At 44.5% G+C, this 21342-nt stretch overlaps 1 protein-coding gene across 1 annotated transcript in view; it reads left to right on the top strand.

Annotated features, from left to right (window-relative positions):
• Nucleotides 1–20204, top strand: part of CNPY1 (canopy FGF signaling regulator 1) — a gene marked incomplete at its 3' end in the record, with an annotated part of 37788 nt that extends 17584 nt beyond the window's left edge. Inside the window, 4 exon segments of the mRNA XM_081244245.1 lie at nucleotides 13832–13987; nucleotides 13991–14035; nucleotides 15795–15891; nucleotides 20167–20204. Of these exon segments, the coding sequence (XP_081100371.1) occupies nucleotides 13832–13987; nucleotides 13991–14035; nucleotides 15795–15891; nucleotides 20167–20204 (336 nt within the window).
• Nucleotides 20205–21342: the final 1138 nt, after the last annotated feature.

Raw genomic sequence — 21342 nt, 5'->3', positions numbered from 1 at the left:
AGCAAGTCATATGTGTTAGCACCGTTGATTAAACGAACCGTACTCCCCTCCCTGTTGCATTAGAAGGACACTACATTAGCTTTTCTCAAAGATAAATTTGTCAGAGACTGAAATACAGACGTTCCCTCACACGTTCTGGACGTTCAAGTATTTTTGTGGCTCTTTTAGAGTATTTGTTAAATCCTGCATTTTATCCTAGTTATCTGTGTGCTGTCCTATGTCTCTACCCAGAGGGACACATTTTATCTTGTATCTCCCCACTCCCTACGCCACACAGTGCAATACTTTGCTCATAGTGTGCTCTCCATTTCTGTGAAATAAGAGAATAGATGTTTGCTTGATAGGTGTGTCACTTCTTCTCCTTTGGTTCTGTGAGGTGTCTGGGGACTATTTCCACTATTTTGTGAAGCCCCTGGGAAAATGATAGAATGTCAAGGAAAAAAGAGGATTCGTCACCTGTTACCTCCTGGGTATTTAATTAGATGATGTTATACGTGTCTGTGGTATCAGGCTTGTGCTGATCAAGCCCAGGATGACATAAAAGGAGCCTATGATACCAGAGTTGGAGTTTCTAGACTTGGGAAGGCTGCCCGGTGCCCTCAGCCCTGTTCACCCAGGGCAGGCTTGCACACAGCCAGCCCGCAGCCCTGGGTCTCTAGCACCCTCCTCCTCGGTTCCCATACACTCTACTGTTACTGGTGCTAGTGGACAGTATACAAGACACGGACAGAGGCAACGTGGCCTGACTAAGCAAATCTTCTGGCTAAGCGAGAAAACATTGATGTTAGCATTTGGGCATATATAGAAAGACTAAGTGCCATGCTATCCTCAGGGAGAGGAAATAAAACAGCTGATTCAATACCCCTGAACCGATAAAAATAATAATTATCAGAGGGCATAAAGTGATGGGAGAGAATTAAAGATTACAGTAGCTTAGCATGGAATTAAGGTTAATTAACCAAACCCTGGCCACGCATGCGTTTCAACTGATCAATACAAACAAAAACCATGATAGAATGCACCAGGAGCTAATGGTGCCAAGCTAGCAGCCTGCTGGCTGCTCCTCCCCTGACCTGACTCCTCCCAGGGACCCTGAAGAGGACGGAAACGCCCCCTTTCCCACTCAGATCCCGGAGGGAAATGAATCTACTCCCCAGCGTGGGAGTGTGGTTTCCCCAACTTCTCCATCTACAGCTCCACCTCCTGCCTCCGGGTGTCTGGGCCACTGGACTCGTTTGTTAGTTCTTCATTTCTAAACCCAGACTTGTGTCACAGGGTACCACAAACCAGGTGCTTGAACAGAGGTAGATTGTCTCACAGTTCAGGAGGCCAGAAGTCCAAAACCAAGGTGTTGGCAGTTGGTTCTTTCTTGGGGACCCAGGGAAAATGGGCTCCCTGCCTCTCTTAGCTTCTGGTGGGGGCTGGTGCTCCTTGGCACTCCTTGGCTTGGAGACGTGACATCCACAGTCTCTGCGTCCGTCAGCTCACGGCCCTCCCTCTCTGGGGGTCCATGTCTCCTCTTCCATTCCTATGAGGACACCAGTCACATTGGATCAGGACCCATCCTCCCCATACTGAACATGACCTCATCTTATCTACCTACATCTGCAAAGACCCTACTGCGTTCACAGGCACCGGGTGTGTGGACGTGAGCTTACCTTTTAGGGGGACACAATTCGATCCATGCAGGCTTTAGAGTTGGCGACCCTGGGGCCTCCCAGGTCTGTCTTGCTGATTCCATAAGGCTCAGTGGGTTTGTGTTCCCACCTTGCCCTCCTGCTGGGCGTTCTCAGCTGATGGGGGCGCTGGAGGGTGGCTAGGGAGCCCTCTGCAGCCCCTCTTCCTGTTCACTGGCTGCTAAGGCTGAGGGCCGCCCAGTTGGGGCTGGCACGTCCCGCCCCACATAGCATGGTGGCCGGCAGCGGCCTCTCCCTCCAGATCAGCAATAAACATGTTAGGGAAACAAACCCTAACATTGACCTCCATGGCCCTCATGAAATGCAGCCCCCTTCCTGGTCTCCACCTGGGCGTGCAGCTGAGCGCCCTGTATCCTTTGTCCCTGATCTCTGCCTTCGTTTCCAGTACCTGAGGCTGCTCTCATCCAGGCTGGCTCAGATCATTTGGCAAGAATAATTTCACGAGCCTGGTATTAGACGCTGCACAAAAGTCTAAATACATAATGCATTTTGTAATTCTGTCACACTCAAAACAAGCTGTCAAAACTGTCTGGCATGACTTATCCTTAATAAATCCCTCGTCCTGTTAATTGCTCCTTAGTCCACAGAATCAGAATTGTTTGAATCCACAAATCGGGAGGAACGGAGGGATAAAGGGGATGCATTTAGAGGATTGCACTGTTTCCCCAGCACAAAAGGAACCAGGCCTGGCGGTGGGCGCCACGCAGCCCTCGGTGAGGGAGCTGGGTTGAACGCACTGCAGCTTTGCACCTGGTGGTTTCCAAGGATTCTTTCCTTGGAAACTTTGGAGGGAAAGCAACGCACTGATTGTCTTAGAGAAAGGTGACTGAGGCGAGAGACTGAGTTCCGTGACTCTGATTGTTCTAGAAACAGTAGTTTTGGGGCGCCTCCTCGGTGCCAGTGGTGACAGGTGTCTGTCCAGGGCTGTGCGTGGCAGTGCACACGTCATGAAGGCGGGGAGACGTCACTCCCTCTGGCCCCCCACACTCAGAGAAGGGCTTCGGCATCACATGGACCCAATTAGCTTCCGGCTTAGCGTATACATGAGTTCTGTGACCTGGAGCAAGAGACCTGCATCTTGGGGGCAGCATCTGGTGAAGTGGGATGGACAGGACAGGGACGGGGCCCCTGCGGCAGCCCTCGTGGATGGAGAGAAGGGGGTCTCACTGGGAGAGGCCCCGGGAAGCAGGCCTGGAGTACAGACAGGAGGCCGCGGAGGACACAGACATTTGCCGTGTCCACTGTGGGGCTGGCTACGTGGTGCCGGGGGGGAGATGCAGGCCTGGGGCATCTGTCCCGTCCCAGGCCTCCCTGAAATCATTATGTGAATTTCTCAAGGCCTCAGTTTCCTGGCCTGCAGCATGAGATAACAATTTCCACCCCATCAGGGGGTGGGGTCCTGGACCAAGGCATGTGTGCGAAGCTTCACTATTGTAGTGACTGTGGTGTCACCGCGTACAGGTAGGTAAAGGCAGGCCCCGCCCGGGTAGAAGCATCTCTACGCCCCATTGGGGACGATTCGGCTCACTCAGTGTCTGCGCATGCATGTATGTCTACATGTGTGCGTGTATGTGTATGTAAACAAATCTGGAAGAACTATTGTTGGGTCCTCCAGGAGAGAGGCGCTATTGGCATCCAGAGAAGGGAAGATGCTGGGGAGGCGGGAGCCATGGAGACGGGACTGCGTCGCTTGGCAGGCGGGGCTGAGTGAGGGTGGAACAGCCTTGCCCAGCTCCACCTGGGCAGAGCAGCTTGGTTCGCCAGAGTGGGGCTGGGCAAGAGTCTTCTGGAAAGACCTAGACAGCTTTATCGTGGACACTGAAATTTGAATTTCATGTCATTTTCCCGTGTCACAAGATATTCTTCTTTTGATTTTTTTCAGCCATTTGTAAATGTAAAAACCAGTCATGGCTCGCGACACAAAACAGGTGGTGGCCTGGGGGACCCCGAGGCCAACATGGCCCCTGTGTGGTTTCAGGTAGGGGCCCAGACCCCAGGTTCTGGGAGGACAGGGGCCACCATAATTGTGTTCCCTGTTGTCTCCTCACATCTAACCCAACACCTGGCACCTAGCAGGTGCTCAATAAACATCGGTCAAGTGATCGATTTCACCGCTTAGGTCTGTGACTCGTGCCAGACTCTTTCGGCTGTGGATGTCTCCTGCGAGCCGTTCTCGGGGCTCCCGCACCGGGAGGGACCTCGCCCTGCCCGTGGGAACAGTCCACATTCTCACTTCCCAGCACCGCTCCGGGTGAGTGGACTTTCGCAGATGCCCGTGGCCTCTGCGATCGTGGAGCCCTGAGGCAAAGTCCCTGAAAGCCTGACTCCGCCCGCAGCCCAGGCTCCCGGGACCTGGCGGAACGGCAGGGATTCTTTCCCTTCGGGAGCATTAGGGAGAGTGTTTCTTCCTCCTGATTTTGAAGTGTAACCCTTTCCCAAGATCTGGGTGTTAAGGAGCAGAGAGATAATATTTATCCAAACACACAGAGAAGCAGGAAGGAAGAGATTTCATGTTACCTCTTGGTATTGTTAATTTTTAAATAGTGATAAAGAAAACAGCTCAAATGGAACAAAATGATCTCAGGTCTATCTCCTTTTGGAAACATTAGCAACGGGCAAAGTGGTAACACGTGAAGGAATGCAGAGGGGCTGGTGGGCGTTGCCGGCGCTGAGAGATGCCTCCAGGCTGCGTGATAAACCCAAACTTTTGCTCCTTCCATGATCCGCTCTCTACTTGGAGCAGGTTTCTGAGGAATCCCCAGCACACGGGGCCTCGAGGGAGCCGTTCCTCTTTAGGGAAACCGCTGAGGAACTTCACCGTGACTCGGTTCGTGGTTTATTTTCATAGATGTCTCTCTATTAGCCGGATTGGGTTTCATAGCCCGACCAGAAGTATCAGCAGATAAAACCAAACACGACTTAGTTACCCCACATTTAGGGACATGGCCTGAGGAAATAATCCAACAGGAGAAAGAAAGAGCGCTTCATCCACAGGAGTGCTCAGAGCGGAGTTATTCATCATGTTTTAAATGTGGGCAAACCCCTACCTGTCCCAAAGTGAAGGAGCTTTGAGACGGGCCGTAGATTCTCACAGGCCCTGCCACCCGGATGATCACAGGGCCGGGTGCCCCCGGAAAGGCCTGTGATGGGGCAGGGCGGTGGGGGTGCACAGGTGTGCACAGTCCCACGTGGACGAAGCCTGGGAAGGGCCAGGGCCTGGGTGTAGAGATGCTGAGCCAGCGGGTAGATCTCCCCCCCTCGCGTCTGTGTCCCGTTGCCTGAGGGAAGCAGCATCTCACTGCACACGCTTAGCTTGTCAGCGCGTTGACTTGGGAAGAGTCGCGGTCACTAGCGCCCCGAACACTGAAAATGAAACAAAACAAACAAAAATGTTATCTTGCATAAGAACAAAGCTGACTTGTTAACAGTCTCTCTGTCTTCCTTGGAGAGAGGTTGGGCGGGGTCTCAATCAGGGCCAAATTCTGTGCCCATTCTTTTGAGGCTTTAAGAGATGCGACAAAACTGGAATCCAAGAATGAGCAGGACAGCAAGGACACCGACAGCGCTTCCCTCTGGCCCTGAGGTATGGCAGCCCCGCAAACGCTTCAAGAGTTTACCAGTGACCTGCCGCCTTTGCACCTGAAGCTATAGCATGTCTGGTCAGCACGCTAGGACTGACTGGCTCTTTTTTCTTTTCCTCTTTTTTTTTTTTTTTTTTTGGTGTGGACCATTTTTTAAAAGTCTACTGAACTTGTTACAATATTGCTTCTGTTTTATGTTTTGGTTTTTTTGGCCATGAGGCATGTGGGATCTTAGCTCCCCGACCAGGGATCGAACCCACACCCACTGCATTGGAAGGCGAAGTCTTAAGCACTGGACCATCAGGGAAGTCCCCAAACTGGGTGTTCCTGAGACAAAGGGACTTCCAAGCCAGGGGGATGTGCAGGATCTTCCATGTTGTGTTAAAGCCATTTCCAAGCTGCTTGCCTTGGGTGACCTGAGTTTGGTGCATCAGAGAAACCACGATCCCTTCGCTTCTTACCGCTTCTCACTAGAAGGGCTGTGCCCCGCGGGGCCTAGTGCAGAAGGGGTGGGTCCTTACATGGGCACCCAGCCCAGAGAGCTCCTCCTGGCACTAGGCCGTCCGGGCAAAGTCACACTTGGGACAGCGCCCCTGCCTGACATGGGTCTGGAGAAGAGAGGGAAGGTCAGAAATGCATGAGAGAAAAACGCCATGAGAATGAGCTACATATTTTTTAGAAAACGTTCAGCCTGTAATATAATAGACCTGACTCTCGAGCTGGGCGCCTGGGTGCAGCTGTGATGCCCTCACCGTCCTCAGCCCCTCTCGGTTTTCTCTGGGTGTTGATGAAAGATCTCCGTCCTGGAACAGCGTCTGCTCACTCGTGACGCGCTGTCTCTCCCAGTGTAGCGCTCATCAGGGTGACAGGAGCGTGGGATCCTCCCAGAGGTGCTACCTGGGTGCTGTTGGGGCTGAGGACACAGGCCTCTTTCCAGGTCATCCCACATGTGTTTCTAAGGACAAGGCTTTCACTTGGTCTCTCTATACTAAATGGTCCTCCTCCAGTTTCTGCTCTTTCTAGGCAGAGCACAGAAGCAGAAAATTAAAAAGTCAGCGCGGGTAGCACCCCCTCGCCATTGCCACCCTGACTGCCACCAGCAGGATTCCAAGCAACACTGCTCTGTCCTGAGCACACAGCTGCCTGAGGGTCTTGAAAACAGGCAGTCTGATGCAGCAGGTGGTGGTGACCACACTTTGAATGCCATGGGTCTGGATGCCCATGCTGACAGCTCTCGGATTCTGAGAGGATGGGAAGGGGAGAAAATGACAAGAGGTCCTCAGGCCAACTGCTCAAGGCACTGCCTTGGAGTCACCGGACCGTCCCACTAGCCCACCGGTAAGGAGGGTGCAAAAGTCAGGCTATGCTCAAGTCGGCATCACCTTTATGGCATTTACAAACTAAAACAGTCGGCATCCATCAGAAGGAAAGTAATCATAACCCTTTACGTTCACTTGTCGTGTCAAACTCTCGAAAGATTTTCCTACCAGTTACTTGACCTGATCAGATACACTACAACAGGTGTTGTTTTCGTCCCAGGTTTACCGGCAAGGACTCTGGGAGATCAAGGAGACCAGCGTCTGGTCCAGCCCTCAGCAGGTTGTAGGTGGTGCCAGACCAGGATGGAGGTGCTTGGGGGCCTGTGCAGAGTCCTGCCCCCGGCTCAGACGGGATCACAGCACCCGTGCACCGAGGCAGATCAGCATGCGTCTCGTGTTGCTCCGCGTACCCCCATCATGGCAGGCTCTCGAGCAGCCCCCAGTCACCCCTTGGGCTTGGGCTGTACTAGCAAGACTTCAGGTGGGTCTCCATGGTCTGGGACTGTATTAGGAGCTCAGGCAGCTTAAACAGCAGAAACGTGTTTTCTCCCAGCCCTGGAGGCTGGAAGTCCCAGATCCAGGTGAGGGCAGGGCCAGTTCCTCCCGAGGCCTCTCTCCTTGGCGTGTAGACGCCGTCTTCTCCCGTGTCCTCACGTGGCCGTCCCTCTGTGTGTGTCTGTGTCCTGATCTCTTCTTATAAGGACCAGTCAAATGGGATCAGGGCCCAGCCATACAACCTCATTTTACCTTCATCACCTCTTTAAAGGCCCCATGGCCAAACAAGGTCACATCCTGAGGTCCTGGGGGTTAGGGCGTCACCTAGGAATCTGGGGCGTGGCCGCACCTGGTCGCTTGGCGGGGGGGGGCAGCAGCTGCACCGACTAGAGCAGCCGGCTTCCAACCCTGGCTCCGCCAGGTGGTGCTCAGGGAAGTCGCTCCCGTCTGAGCCTCAGTGTCCCCACCTGAAGAGCGGGGGGGTTACTGTGGGATCTCCAAGGTCTTCCCGGCCGCAGTGTCTGCGTTGCTGTGTCCTCAGGCGCAGGACCTGGAGGGCATGGAGAGCAATGACCTTGCAGCATCACAGTCAGTCATGGAAGGAAGTCCCTGGGGCCTGGGGCTCCTCACCCAGGAAAGGGGGTTAAAAACGCTGGCCCCGACCCTCTCAAAACCATTGTTTCAGGAGAGAATAAGCTAAGATATATCCCCAAACAGAGAGATCCTGCCATAGCTCACGTGGGCGGGAGCTCCCCTTTTGAACCTGCCCTTGGGATGCAGGGCGTCTTCGAATCTAAATGGATTTGAGCTTTGATGCCCCCAGAGTAAGCGTGCCTTCATCCAGTGACCGTCAGGAGACGGTCCTCAGCCTCCTGGACGTGACTGAACCCTCTTATCCCCAAGTGAGAAAGACATGGGGTGTGCTGTGCTCGGACCTTGTAAAAAGAGGAGGAGGGACACTCACAAGTGCACACATGGACACACACACATGGACACATATGCACACGGACACACATGCCTACATGCCTACATGCACACATAGATACACATGGACACACACAGGCACATGTGCATACAGGCAAACATGGACACACGCATACATGCACACACACATTCATTGCACACTCATAGAGGTGCACTTAGAATGTTTCTGGGGGAAGGAGAACTGGGCTTTAGGGTCTGGGGGAGCATCAGCCTTACTTTTTATTCTACTCTTTTGTTCCTTCTGGATTAAAAAAAAATCAAGTGAATGTGTAACTTTTTCTATTTAAAAATGTTTTTAAAGAAAGGTGGACTTCGCTGGCAGTGGTTAAGACTCCTGGCTTCCACTGCAGGGGGCGCGGGTTCAATCCTGGTCAGGGAACTAAGATCCTGAATGCCCATGGCGTGTCCAAAAAAAAAAAGAGTGCTTTCTTTGCAGCCAGCGGGAACTGGTGTGTGCATGCGTGTTTCCACAACTGTGGAGACGGAACACCCAGAGCTTCTTAACTTATCCCATTCTTTCGTCCTTTTCCTCTGAGACCTCTAAGGTTTTCCAGGGAAATCTCACCATTTGCCCACAAGTACACAGATGATGAAACTGGGAAATGCCACAACAGGTTCCGCAAACGTGACTATTCACCTCTTCTATTCTGAGAAAGTGTTTTGCAGAGGTGGTTAGAAAGGGATAACTATTGTGTTTTCAGTAGCAAGATGGTGAAAGACACGCAGATGGGGGGGACAGAAACTGTCAAATAAGAACAGAGATATTGTATTCATGTGATCTTTATAGTATCATCAACTAGGATTTATTGACTCTCTTCCAGGCAGTCTTTTTCGAGTATTTCTTTTCATTTTTATTCAGAATCATGGAAGAGTCCCCTTTAAAAAGTCCGAATTAGAGAGGTATGTTTGTCCGACACGGAGATGGAGTTGAATAAATATTGCTGAGCGAATGAACAAATTCACATCACCTCTATTACTGTTGCAGTCTTACGGCCTTTGCCCTTTTAAGCACTGTCACTTTCTTCTATTACTTTCTTTTTTAATCTGCAAGATCCTTCCGGGGTAAGCGAGCAGAGGTCAAAGCTCAGAAACAGCATGAAAAGGTCGTTCTAAATCCTCGCTTAGAGTGATTTTTAACAAAGCTTGAAAATTTATAACATTTTTCACGTGGATAGCTGTATTCAATTCACCTAAAATGTTTGAAAATTAGTTTTTTTAAAGACTAATAGAATAGTTTTTAAGATGAGAAATCAAATGGCAGTGCCAAGTTTGTATTTAATAATGAAAAGAAAGTATGTTTTTTTAACTTTAGGAAAAAGTCAAATTGAGTTAGATGACCCCCATTTGGAGTTCATTAATGGTGATCCATCATGCGATTTTTCTATACTTTCAAGTTTTCTATACTGTTAAGTTGAAAACAGGATCCAGAATAAGAAAATGTGATTGAAACTTTAATAGTTTTGAATTCTGGGGAAAATTTCCCCCAAAATCACGTTTTTCTTATTTTGTTATTTCTATTTTTCTCACAACCTGAGAGTATACTTCATGTAGACATAATATCTCCACGAATAAGAATAGGAAACACTTGCAAAATACTTTATTTCAAATAATAAGAGTAACTTTTTCCAGTATTCAGATTAAAAGGGGCAGAATTTTGATGTTACTTTCATAAATTTACTGTGTCATTTGTGGTAAATTGTGCTGCAATCTTTGTATTTTTGCACCCAAGGTTTTACTGATTGCACAAATTCACCTGTTTTAACATCGAATTTATGGAAAAAGTAATATTAATTCTGTTGTTTGGCTCTCTGAACAAAGGCTACTTAAAATCTCTCTTATTGATTAAGTCCAGATGGGATTCATTTTTTCTGATATACAGAACACTGGAAAATGTATCAACCTTTATTATTCCTCATCGAAATGAGCTTCTTTAGGTTTCTAACTATACTGTTTAATAAAACTAAACAGTCAATGCTATTTGCATATTATATGAAGGGTCACACAACAAACTCAGAGCAGTCAATTCACATAAAAGCTAATTATAGATCTCATCAACTTAGAAGAGTTTCTGAATTCTTGCTTTCCCGGCTGTAGCCTAGAGCAAAGAAGGTTTGAATGTTCACTTCTAAATATTGACTTTTAACTAATATCAGAAGTGATTTCAGTATTTTTATGGATGAAAAGTTAGTGATTAAACTAGATGTAATATTTGCTGTAACGCAATTAAAAGTTTTACATTAACTAGACCTCTAGAAAGAAAATCTTTGCAACCATGTGAAACTACCAGTCACTAAGCAGGTTAAGTACTGGTTTCCTATCTGAGGGACACTCCAAAATTGTCAGACAGTTATGAAAAAGACAGTGTACCACAAGGACAGTCTCCACATCAGACTGTACACTGTAACATAATTGTGATAGCTATCAAGCAAGAAATTTGCTACAAGATGAACAGAGACACAGTAATGAACGAACATGGGAGGCACCCTGTAATTGACTGTTATAAAGGTGTTGTCATAGTGCTCTGGGATAGCTCCCTAACTCCAGTTTTCTCAAGAAATCAAAGCCAAAACTTTCAACTACCTTTTTCCGTTTTCAAGTTGGGATCTGAGTATCTCCTCCCACTCCCATGTCATTGCTCACACGATAAGCACATGGTCACGAGGGGCCTAAAGGAAAAAAAAAATAAACACGACATATACCAAGTATGATTTAGAGTTGTAGCTAGATTCCAAAATGGCAAAAGTTAGGATTTACTTTGATGAGGGTGTGCTAAGATAGCAATGAAATTGTAACAGATCGTTTTTGTATTTATAACGTATACCAGATGAGTCTGTCTGTAAAAGTAAAGGCTGATAAGAAAACCATGCCAGTGAATCGGTTTTCTCCTGATACAATGATGGCGGCCTTTTTCATTCATATTTTAATGAGGTTAGTATCTCTGAGACCCTCCTTCCAGGGTGGAGGAAATGCTCCCCTAAGATTACAATAGGAGTTGCTTTACTGACAAGTACTATTCAGAACCTTCCTAGTATAGGAAGAAAGAGGTAGTTTTATTCCACTTGTCTCAATACTTATTGCACTCTTATAATCAAAACACTTTGAGGGGAGAAAAAGGCTCAATTATTCCTTGAACAGTCTTTAAGTTTAGTGAATGTAGTTCAGCTAAGTGGAATCATTTTAAACCCTAATCATGTGCATTTTGATAAGTGTATAAATAGCTGCCATGCATAAGCATCTTTTTCTTTAAAATTTTCTCACAAAATCGGATGCTTTAGCATTTTAGGTCAGTTTTTAAAAAATATTTCTGTAAAACGAACACTACTAGTCTCATGTTGGGTGTTTTCCTTTCTTGCTTTCAGTGAAGATTGTAACGTGGCATTTTCCGAGCTCTCTGCCTGTAACATTTCCTGCTCTTTCTACTAAAGAACATTTACTCAAAAGAGCCAGCAATTACATCAAAAAGCCAGTTAGCCTTCAAAGATGTATGAAATCAACAAGATTCACGTGTTGATCCCTAGGTATAACATATGTGCGTTAAAATAGGCACAATACTACTATATTCAAATACGTAAAATTCCACTTTCAAAATAAGAAAAACAATCCCGTTTGGTGGAAAGTTATCATGTGGCGACTGTTTTTTAAAAAGCGTCAACCCAGGAAATAAAAAATACAGCTCTCAAAAGTAAGTTGTGGAGGGTCTCGCATATTGACATCCTGATTTGCTCAAATCTTATACACTCAGGATTTATGCACGCAGCTCAGAACGTCAGGTCAGTTTAAAACAAAAAACAGTTTCGAGAGTAGTCTCATCTCAACGGGAAATACCGTGGTGTGTAAGGACGGCATCCAGGGTTCCAAAAGCACCCTACCAATGCTCAGACCCTCTCCATTCAGAGATGGCATCGCCCCGCGGTGTTGACAGTTTGATTGGGGAAGGAGAGGGTTAGGGAGGTGGGGAGAGAGAATGGATTCTTGATCACAGTTAGATTTTTTAAATGAAAGAGCCAACTCTTCACTTTGAGGTTAAAAATGCTGCTTTGTGGACATGCAGAAAGTACTATGAGCCTGTTCATATGGACCAGACAAGGAAATATACTAAAGCACACGCAGGGCAGGAAGAAACCATAATCATTCTGTTAATGATCTGCTTGATAAATTGTAATTTAAGAATTTACCTCTGTTTCCTAGCTTTTAAGTCCCAATACACATTTAATCTTTAGTTTCTGAAACAGATTTTCAATGTGTTAACCTATGTTTTTGGTTTTATTCACAACTTACGATGCTTAAGTGGCACAATTAAAGGTGTAAATAAAAACGTAACTTGTGTTTTGACTGTGCGCTTTGAGCTACTTTCTTTAGGGTCTTTTGAGTGTCGACACTTGAAAAAATTAAAACACTCAATTTTTTAACTTGATATGTTAGCGGATAAAGAATGCTGCGGTACACTCCAGTTTAATAAACGACATAATTGCAGAGTTGACCGCATGGGCCTTGAAAGCAGTTCGTAATCAATCTCAAGTCGAGTTTTGCGGGCAGAAGGAGGGATATTTTATCACGGCGCACGTGGTGGTGCTAATGGAAAGTTCATTAGTGCCGGCTTTCTTTGGCTCCTTCCTTTTCTACAGACTTCGCTCTTTGCCGAGCCTGGGGGGTGACGGGAGTGACGCTCGAGTGGTTTTGGCTGGAAGCAGGGTTAAGCGCAGAGGCGCGCCGCACAGCCCGCCCCGAGCCCCGCGGCCAGATGGCAGGGAGGGGCGCGGGGAGCCTTTGTGCGTCCGGAGCGCGCATGTGAATGCCGCGCGGTCGCCGGCACCGGAAGGGTTCACACTGCGTCTGAAAGGGGACAATGGAGGCTGGATATATCAACATCGGCGAAATCGAGTTCATTTGCGATTCAGCCCCTTTCACCATGGTTGTCATGCAAACTTCCTACTTTGATCAGCAGAGGGTGGAGAGGGAGAAAGCCCGCAGAGGCCGGGGCCGCGGCGCGTCCGCGGCGCCCTTGGCGGGTCCCCGCCCCCTTCCGGAAGGAGCCGCGGGGACGCAGCATCCTGCACCTTGACCTGTCTAGACGGCCCCCGAGTTTTTGTCCCGGTTACCAAGGGCGAGGGGTGCTCTTTGACCCCCGCGCGGGGCGGAGGTGGTGGCCAAAGGGTCCTCTGAATCCTCGCTGGATTCCGGAGGGAGAGGGGCGCGCGGAGACGGGCACCAGCTGTTCCAAAGACAGCGCAGCCGCGCCTGCGAGAGGGGCGATTCGGTCAGCCCGGCTTTTCCCTGCCCCCGGGCCCGAGCGGCCGCCGATGGGCCACGGCGCGCAGGGCAGCGGCTGCGGAGCGCGAGGCCCGGCCTTCGCCCAGCTCGGGATGCTCTGGAGGAAAGAGAGACCCGAGCGCTCTCTCTGGCTCTGTCTGTCTGTCTCTTGCAAGTAGATAGATAATAACAGCCATTGCCGGTGCTTAATGCCTTATTCTGCATGTTCCATGACTTTCCAAAATTATCACCTGTAGAAGTATAGTTTCTAGCTTGAATAGAAGGTTTTTCTTCTGTCCACTTTCGAACATAGGCACTTTTTAAAAACCAGAATTTAGGCTAACCCCTTAAATTATGTAAATGATAGAAATGTGCACATGTTGTATCAGGACAGGAATACTGTTTAGGGCGATGGGGTGTGCTACCACGTGCATTCAGGGGAAGGTCTTTTAAATAATATCACCGTTAAGACGAGTTTCCTCCCTTTTTTGGCTTTTCTCCGCAGATTCCCTTAGCCCAGTCGGAGGCGTTCCTCACAGACCTCTTGGATAAAGTGTGTGAGCGGATGAATGACTACAAGCTCGAAGAAGCCCCCGTGACCAAGGAGGAGACATTCAAGAGATTTGCTCCAAGGAAAGGAGGCAAAATATACAAAGAATTTTAAAAATTCTATTTTTATTCTGATGCTTACAGACATTTGAAATTCGCGGTAAGCTATCTTCTTCGCAGAGGAATTCCGTACTCCGTGAACATGTTTTTGGTACTTTTTTTTTTTTTTTTTGGCTGTTTGTTTGGGGTTTTGTTGAGTTTCAAGACATGCCCATTAAAATGTTATCTATTAGCTTTGTTGTCCTGCTGCTTTCTCAGTGTTAACCGCGCACTTAGTGACTTGCCTTCTGAGACACCTAGGGGCTGTGGTATTTCATCTCCGTGGAGACAGTTAAGTGATATTTTCCAGAAAGTGCGTTACAAATCCCAGTGACTTGGAGGCACAGTTTGCATGTTGCTTTGCTCCTGGGGACGGTTGGGAAGAGGACTCAGTCCGTCCCCGTGCCCAGGCAGGTCTCTTACAAGTTCCCATGTCAGGAATCAGGGACTGTGGTTCCGAGGTTAAAATCCAAATTAAAATGAATGTCGTTTTCAAATATTTATAGCCACATGATGGAGGGAGAGTGACACACATCACTTTTTTCCCCCCAAGGCTTCACAGAAGAGAATTTTTTTTCCTGAGTTCATTCAAGCATTTTAGCACAAACTCAGTTAAACAAAGACTTAGTATGATAGTTGGCTATATGCCGCATTTCCTCCCATCATATTGTTTATTTCACGTGAATGCTGGCCTCTGGCTCTCTAGAATGTGCCTGGCAAAATATATAGCAAGAGATTTCACTTTACTTAATGCTATTGAGTCAGACCAAGTGGTGGGAAAGCCTGTTTGAGAAATGTCTTTGGTTCACACGTTGGCCAAAATGTCAGACGTGCTGAACCCCTGGTATAAGGGCTGCAGCTGACTTTTGAAGATTTCATTTTAATTAAAAAGTCAAGGCAATAATTCAGGGCTAAAAGTACTGTAGAATGGGAATCACAGTGAGGAAGTGTGTTTGTATCTCACAGGTCTTCCATAAATATGTAATAGTGGAATTTAAATATTTTTAAATGCCATTTAAAAAATTTTAGCTTCTCACTTAATGAACTCGGAAAATGAGTTACTAGTCTCCAGTGAACCCTCTTTACCATCACAGTTCCTAAGCTTGTGCTTCTCCAACGCAGACACACGCTCCAGTCAGAATTTAAGATTTTTGGGTCCGTGGGTACCTTTGAGCTCCCTCTTCTCTGAAATGTCAGATTTGGGGTGGGGGGAAGCAAAGAGAAATTATGGATGGATCTCTTAAGTGGTATGAAGAGAAACTTTCCTAAGTAACTGAAAAGCCCCGTTATCCCGAGTGCAATTGAAGATGCACTTGTGTTTTGATTGCTGAGAAAACTTAATTATTTTCACACTTCAGACCCTGTTTTAAAACCACAAAATGGATTATTATGTTAAATCTAAAGGAAAGTGGTTTAACCATTTCAAGGAGCCGTGTTCTCTAAAGTTTCAAAACAAACAAACAAACAAAAAACCTGAAGACTTTCAGTTCCATAAATAGGAGCTCCATTCCTCCTGTTCCCTGCATTCCATTCCAGTTTGAGGAAGAGGAACAAATACAAAGAACCATTTTCCTGCCTCACCCTCGTCTTTCAACACGACTAATCAGTTAGCCAAGTCTCAGGAAAATGATGCAATTAACATTCTGGGAAGAGGGTTAATCCAATGCAGTGATGTCTTAAACCAAAAGGGCTAATAAAAACGGACCACCTTGGTAACATGATTTTATATTTTTAGCTAATAAAACTGTGACAAGTTCTTCCTAACAAGATGTCCTGTGAGTGCATATCTATCCACATATGTTGTTATTCTGTTTCTACAGTGTGAAACTATAATGGAAGTGTACGAAGATGAAATATTCTCACTTATCGCCCAGGAGGCACACTACCTCGCTGACAAGCTGTGCAGTGAAAAATCAGGTACTGTGTCTGATGTAGCATGCGCCCTCTCCCTGGCCCACCCCTCTCTTGAGCTCAGCACTGCAGCATCTTTTTTTTTTTTTTTTTTCAAACCAAGTCTCGCTGTCTCCCTGCCACTGACGGGGTCTCCACTGAATCAGAAACGACGCCATGTGAGAGAAAGCAAACAAACAAACCTCAGGGCTATGAGGCCTTGCTGGTTGCACTTCTTCTCCTCGACATTTTCAATGAATTTAAAAATGCTTGATTTCCAATTGGGAAGGAGCACAATTGCACAAATCCAAGAATCCAAAACGTTTCTCTTTTTAAACTTTTAGAGCTGGGTTCTCCATCCTGGTCCAGGGAAGGAGAATCCCTTTATGACTTGTGTACTTACCTCCACCAACAGAAAGTGGGATCTTTCTTTAGTAAGAAATTTCAAATGTTTTTCTGTTTGTTTATTTGGCGCTGGATTTTTTTTCAAGTTCCTTTCCCAGCATACCTACTTCTTAAAAATTTTTTTCTGGTAGAGGGTAGAAAATAATACTTGATTCGTATTCTTAAACACACACATGCATACGCACAATAAGAAGCTAGAAAACACTGCCAGAAGTTTATTTTCTATATACAGAGTTGAAACACAGGGCCACCCTGACCCGACCCTCCATTTGGTTGAACACACACCTTTTAGTCTGTATCACGTTGATACTTTTAAAATCCATTTACAAGAATATAGTACAAGTTGTACATTCTTTTCAGATATCTTTGAAAAACTGAATGTGATATATGAAGACACTGATTGAAAGCTGGGGGAAATACTTTGATGCAATTATGGAAGCTTGAGATGTTTAGCATTCGGCAGTTGTTTATAATAAAGTATAATATACCTGCAGCCATAGGATCAAATTTAGTGCTGAAGTCCTTAAAATAACAGTTACTGTGAGTAGAAGATAAATATTTGTCATCCAAAGTTCTGAACAAGAAAGTAACAAATTTCCATTAACATGATGACATTTTCTTACCCTGAGTAGATAATGGGGTTGTTCTCTGTTTAAAATCCAGTTTAGTTGGGAATTTGAAGAAGAGTATGGTGAAATGATGTAGTCAGGATATAGCCAGGAATTCAAGAGCTTTTTTCATTGATTTTGATATTTACTGTTGTAACTTGTGAAATTCACATAACTAAGTGCATAGTCACAATTTCCCAAAGAAATTATTTTGGAAGGTTTTCAAGCTATTCAGAGGTGAATGTGTGCGTTAAGATGTAAGCAAAAATGTAACGATGTTGAGAATATTTGTCTTCCTATTTTTTCCTCATCAAGGATTTGGGCTTGTCCTAATCATCTATGGTAAATGCAAATCATTTGCTGTATGAACACCTGCTCAAATATTACAAAAGTCTCAAGAAAGTTTCACCAACTCTTTACGGCAGTAGTTGCCTCAGATAATAAGATTCTGAGGAAAGACTCTGTTCCCAAGTGCAGCAATTTGGCTTAATTTTGATAATATTAACTATCTCTTTTCATTCCTTCTGCATATTTATAATTAGAAATAAAAATTAATATTATCCTAAAGAAAATACAAGCGTAAAGCATAAGCTTAGGATATGTGCAATATTACTAGTATAAAATAAAACATGATCAAATAATTCTTTTTTTTTTTTTTTTTTTTTTTTTTTTTGCGATACGCGGGCCTCTCACTGCGGGGGCCCCTCCCGTTGCGGAGCACAGGCTCCGGACGCGCAGGCTTAGCGGCCATGGCTCACAGGCCTAGTTACTCCGCGGCATGTGGGATCTTCCCGGACCGGGGCACGAACCCGTGTCCCCTGCATCGGCAGGCGGACTCTCAACCACTGCGCCACCAGGGAAGCCCCAAATAATTCTTAATAGCATCAATTTTTTAAAAACTGATTAAGTGCTTACACTGTAAACATAAGTATCAGTGCCCCAGAACTATTGAGAACACAAGGTAACCACTCCAAAGAGTAAACCACCACCACATGGCTGCTACATAGTAAAATGGAGTGAGTTTTTTCAGGTTGTTTCTCTGTGAAACATACTTACGGATGTTCTAAACCACTTATAAATTAAAAACTAGGAATACAGTAATCCTAAAAAGAGATAAGAATCCCTGCCCTCCTAAAACCCCCTTATTATTGAAGTAAGTAAACCTCATGACAAGATAAAGAGTTTTTCAAACTTAAACATTATTGCCAGGAAACAACTAAAGTGACACAGCAATGAGAATAATTCCAGTTAATGACTCTGCAGCAACCAAGATGGAATACGTTTTAACATATTGGGATACTTTTGGAAATTTGTGTAAAAGGTGAGACTCTCGTATTGTATAAAAAAATCCAGAAGCTTTTAAACATAATCAATACAAGTACAGTAAGTTTCCTGCTATAGCATGACATTCACCCACTGTTTTGTAAAGGCGATGCTTTATTTTGTGCTGTTGTACCACAGTTTTGCTATGATCCCTCTGCACGATTTAAATGATGTTTTAAAAATATGACTCTGTGTGTGTGTGTGTGTGTTTATTGGAGGCTATGAAAACTACAGTAACCAGTAACTCTGTACCTAGTATATATTATGAGCAGATACTGTACTTAGAGCTTGTAAAATGTCCACATTGCTTTCAGGGAGATTAATAATCTTTTCAAAGATAAATATTTCGAGGACTAGAGGTTTGAGTGGAAGTTTAGTCCCTTTATATGCTTTATATACACCTTATATGTGTGTGTGTGTGTGTGTGTGTGTATGAATTTTGCTTTTTTCTATTTCATGTAGACCTTTTCACTTTATTTTTAACAATTATATGGGAGCAGATGAGGGCACGTCCACAGACTTGAACATTTCAGCTGTAGAGGTATAACTGACCTAGAAAATTGTAAAGGTATTTAAAGTGTACATCATGGTGATTTGATATGTGTGTACGTTGTGAACGGATTCCCCCATCTAGTTAATTAACACATGTATGATTCTTTAAAATATTAGTATTCTAAGGCTCACCCCCTACACAAAATAAATGGGGAATAATGGAGGAAATATATCTTATGTTAAACTTAAAATGACTGTGTTTGGCTTTAAAAATAACAATTTAGTGAGATTTTCATAAACATGTGTCATCCTTTCAACGAATGAAAAACGTCTCAGTGAAAGGCTGTGGATCTGCAGATGGATCTGCAGATGCCACTATAGCTTTATTCACTGGATAGAAGAAAAGTTATCAAATACACCCTGTCTGGGGGGCATGAGACAGTAATAGTGGCAGCAGGTTATTTCTTACGTAACTCTTTTTCTTTCCTAGGCATGAGATAAAAGTGAGTTCATTAGATTTTCCTGGGTGAATGTTTTGTGGCACATGACTCAGGCTTTTCCAGATTGTCGTTTTAATGTCTTGAAGTAAAAATGGTATTTTAAAATCTTAATAATATATAAGGTCATGATTAAAATGATAGCTATACTCCACTCAAGGTAGAACATGTCACTCTAGATTATGGGTAAATGGATACTCTGGTCTGTGGAGGTTTTCTTTAGGTAGAGTGAGGGTATAAACACAAATACATAAATATGTTTTGTATACATATCACTTCTGCTTTAATATCAAATCTTAACATTTAAAAACATCAGACCGATGAGAATCTGTGACACGATCATTTTGAATGCCACAGATAAAATAGGTCTCAGATATCCAGAAATGTTTAACCTACGTTTAAAGTAAAAGCATTTTGACATTTTTGTATAGACTTCCAAGCACTAATGGGGGTGTTAAATTCTAATATTCAAAATAATTACTTTCAAGGCTAATAAATCATACAAAATAATACGAAGGCTGGCCTATTTCCTATTTTAAATAAATTACGTAGCTAAAATAAACCATAGCCCAGTCTAAAGAGAGCTGGCATTAATTGCTGCCAGTTGGAAATGTACTATGTATCCAAGCGTCATTGCCTGTCTGCTCCTTGGATTAAATGCCCAGCGCACTGATTCCCTGTCTCGGATATTCCTTAAATACTCCCATGACCACGGGCAAGATGATACAACCCATGGGCTTTGTTTCAGAATACTCCAGGAAAAAATACTGGAGATGGGACAGGAATAGCAGTGGCTGACCGAGCTACAGGGGAGTAGATTACATTCGTCTTTCTACTCTTGTGTGTATTTGAAAATGTCCATAAGAAAGTTTTAAAAAAATGTGCTTCCACAAGAATGTGCTTTTGCAGAAAGTAAATTATGACTTATGGGCTGGTGTTATATGTGATAGTGATGCCATCTAACTGTTTTTTTCCAGGTCTGTGTGAAACTTCTACTAATCACACTGAACTCTAGGAATGACGGTGCTGCTAGTTAGAGGAGAGACAAGTCACAGCCCCCAAGGTCAATGTCTGCATTTCTGTCTTCATGTTTCTTCATGAGAAGAAACTTTACGTCTCTTGTTCATACTGCATTGTCTCATGTTTGATAGTTTATTGAAGATCTCTTGTTTGGCATGACGAGCCCCAATTCTTTCTATAGGTGAAGCTGAGGAGTGCATGAAACGAATAACTTTTGTAGATTTTGATACAAACAGGCTTGGCAGGAAAGCATTTAACTCAGTAATAGAAAAAAAGTGAAGACATTTCATAAATGAAATAAGGATTTAATAACGTGTACTGTATATTTCATGCACATATACAAGTATAGTGTTCTGTTTGATTAAAACTTGATTTGATTTCATAGATACTTGATTAGTCATGAAATTAAGAAAACATATTGCTGCAAATTCCAGGTTAATTTTTCTGGGCTGTATGGCTATCACTGAAAGAAGCGAACTCACTTTATATCAGGAATGAAATTTAAATTTCTAGAAACCTTAAGTTTAAAAACTTTTTAATTTCTAAAATTTAATTAAATGCATAAAAAACAGTGAGTACTTTTACAGGGAACAGTAACTATATTGGCCTTTCTGATGCATACATCCTGAATTCAAATGATTTAGAAAGTTGATTTATTATTCATATATTTATTATCATGTAGTCTTAAAGGATGATACCAGTGACCATGTTTTGTTTTGCTGCAAACTCTCCTGTCGTGCCTTTGTTTCTTAAAGACTTTCACCTAACATTTAGCGTGTGGATTTTACTACTAGCCTACCTATCATTCTTTCTATGGATGTTTTTGTAGGTGTGGAGGTGGAAGGAGAGGTGGGAACTTATGGAAAATTGCCTTTTGACCACATTAATAACAGAGTGTAGTAATAATCTCACTCTTGGAGATTTCATTGTCTCTGTTAAGTTTACATTCATTGGAATATAACTTTAATCATTTAAAAGGTCAGGACCTATTTTACACTTGTTTTAAAGAAGAATTTCTCATTGTTGTCTCTGAGAATTTACTAGGTAGAATGCTTATACTTTGTTATGTGGATTATGATTTGCTAAGAATAAGCCAAGACTAATGAATCCATTTCACTGAGGAGTGGAGAGTG

The sequence above is a fragment of the Mesoplodon bidens genome (assembly GCF_964165515.1).
Source record: "Mesoplodon bidens genome assembly, chromosome: 9".
In the NCBI taxonomy this organism is placed as follows: Eukaryota; Metazoa; Chordata; class Mammalia; order Artiodactyla; family Ziphiidae; genus Mesoplodon; species Mesoplodon bidens.
This window is presented reverse-complemented; position numbering and strand designations above follow the sequence as displayed.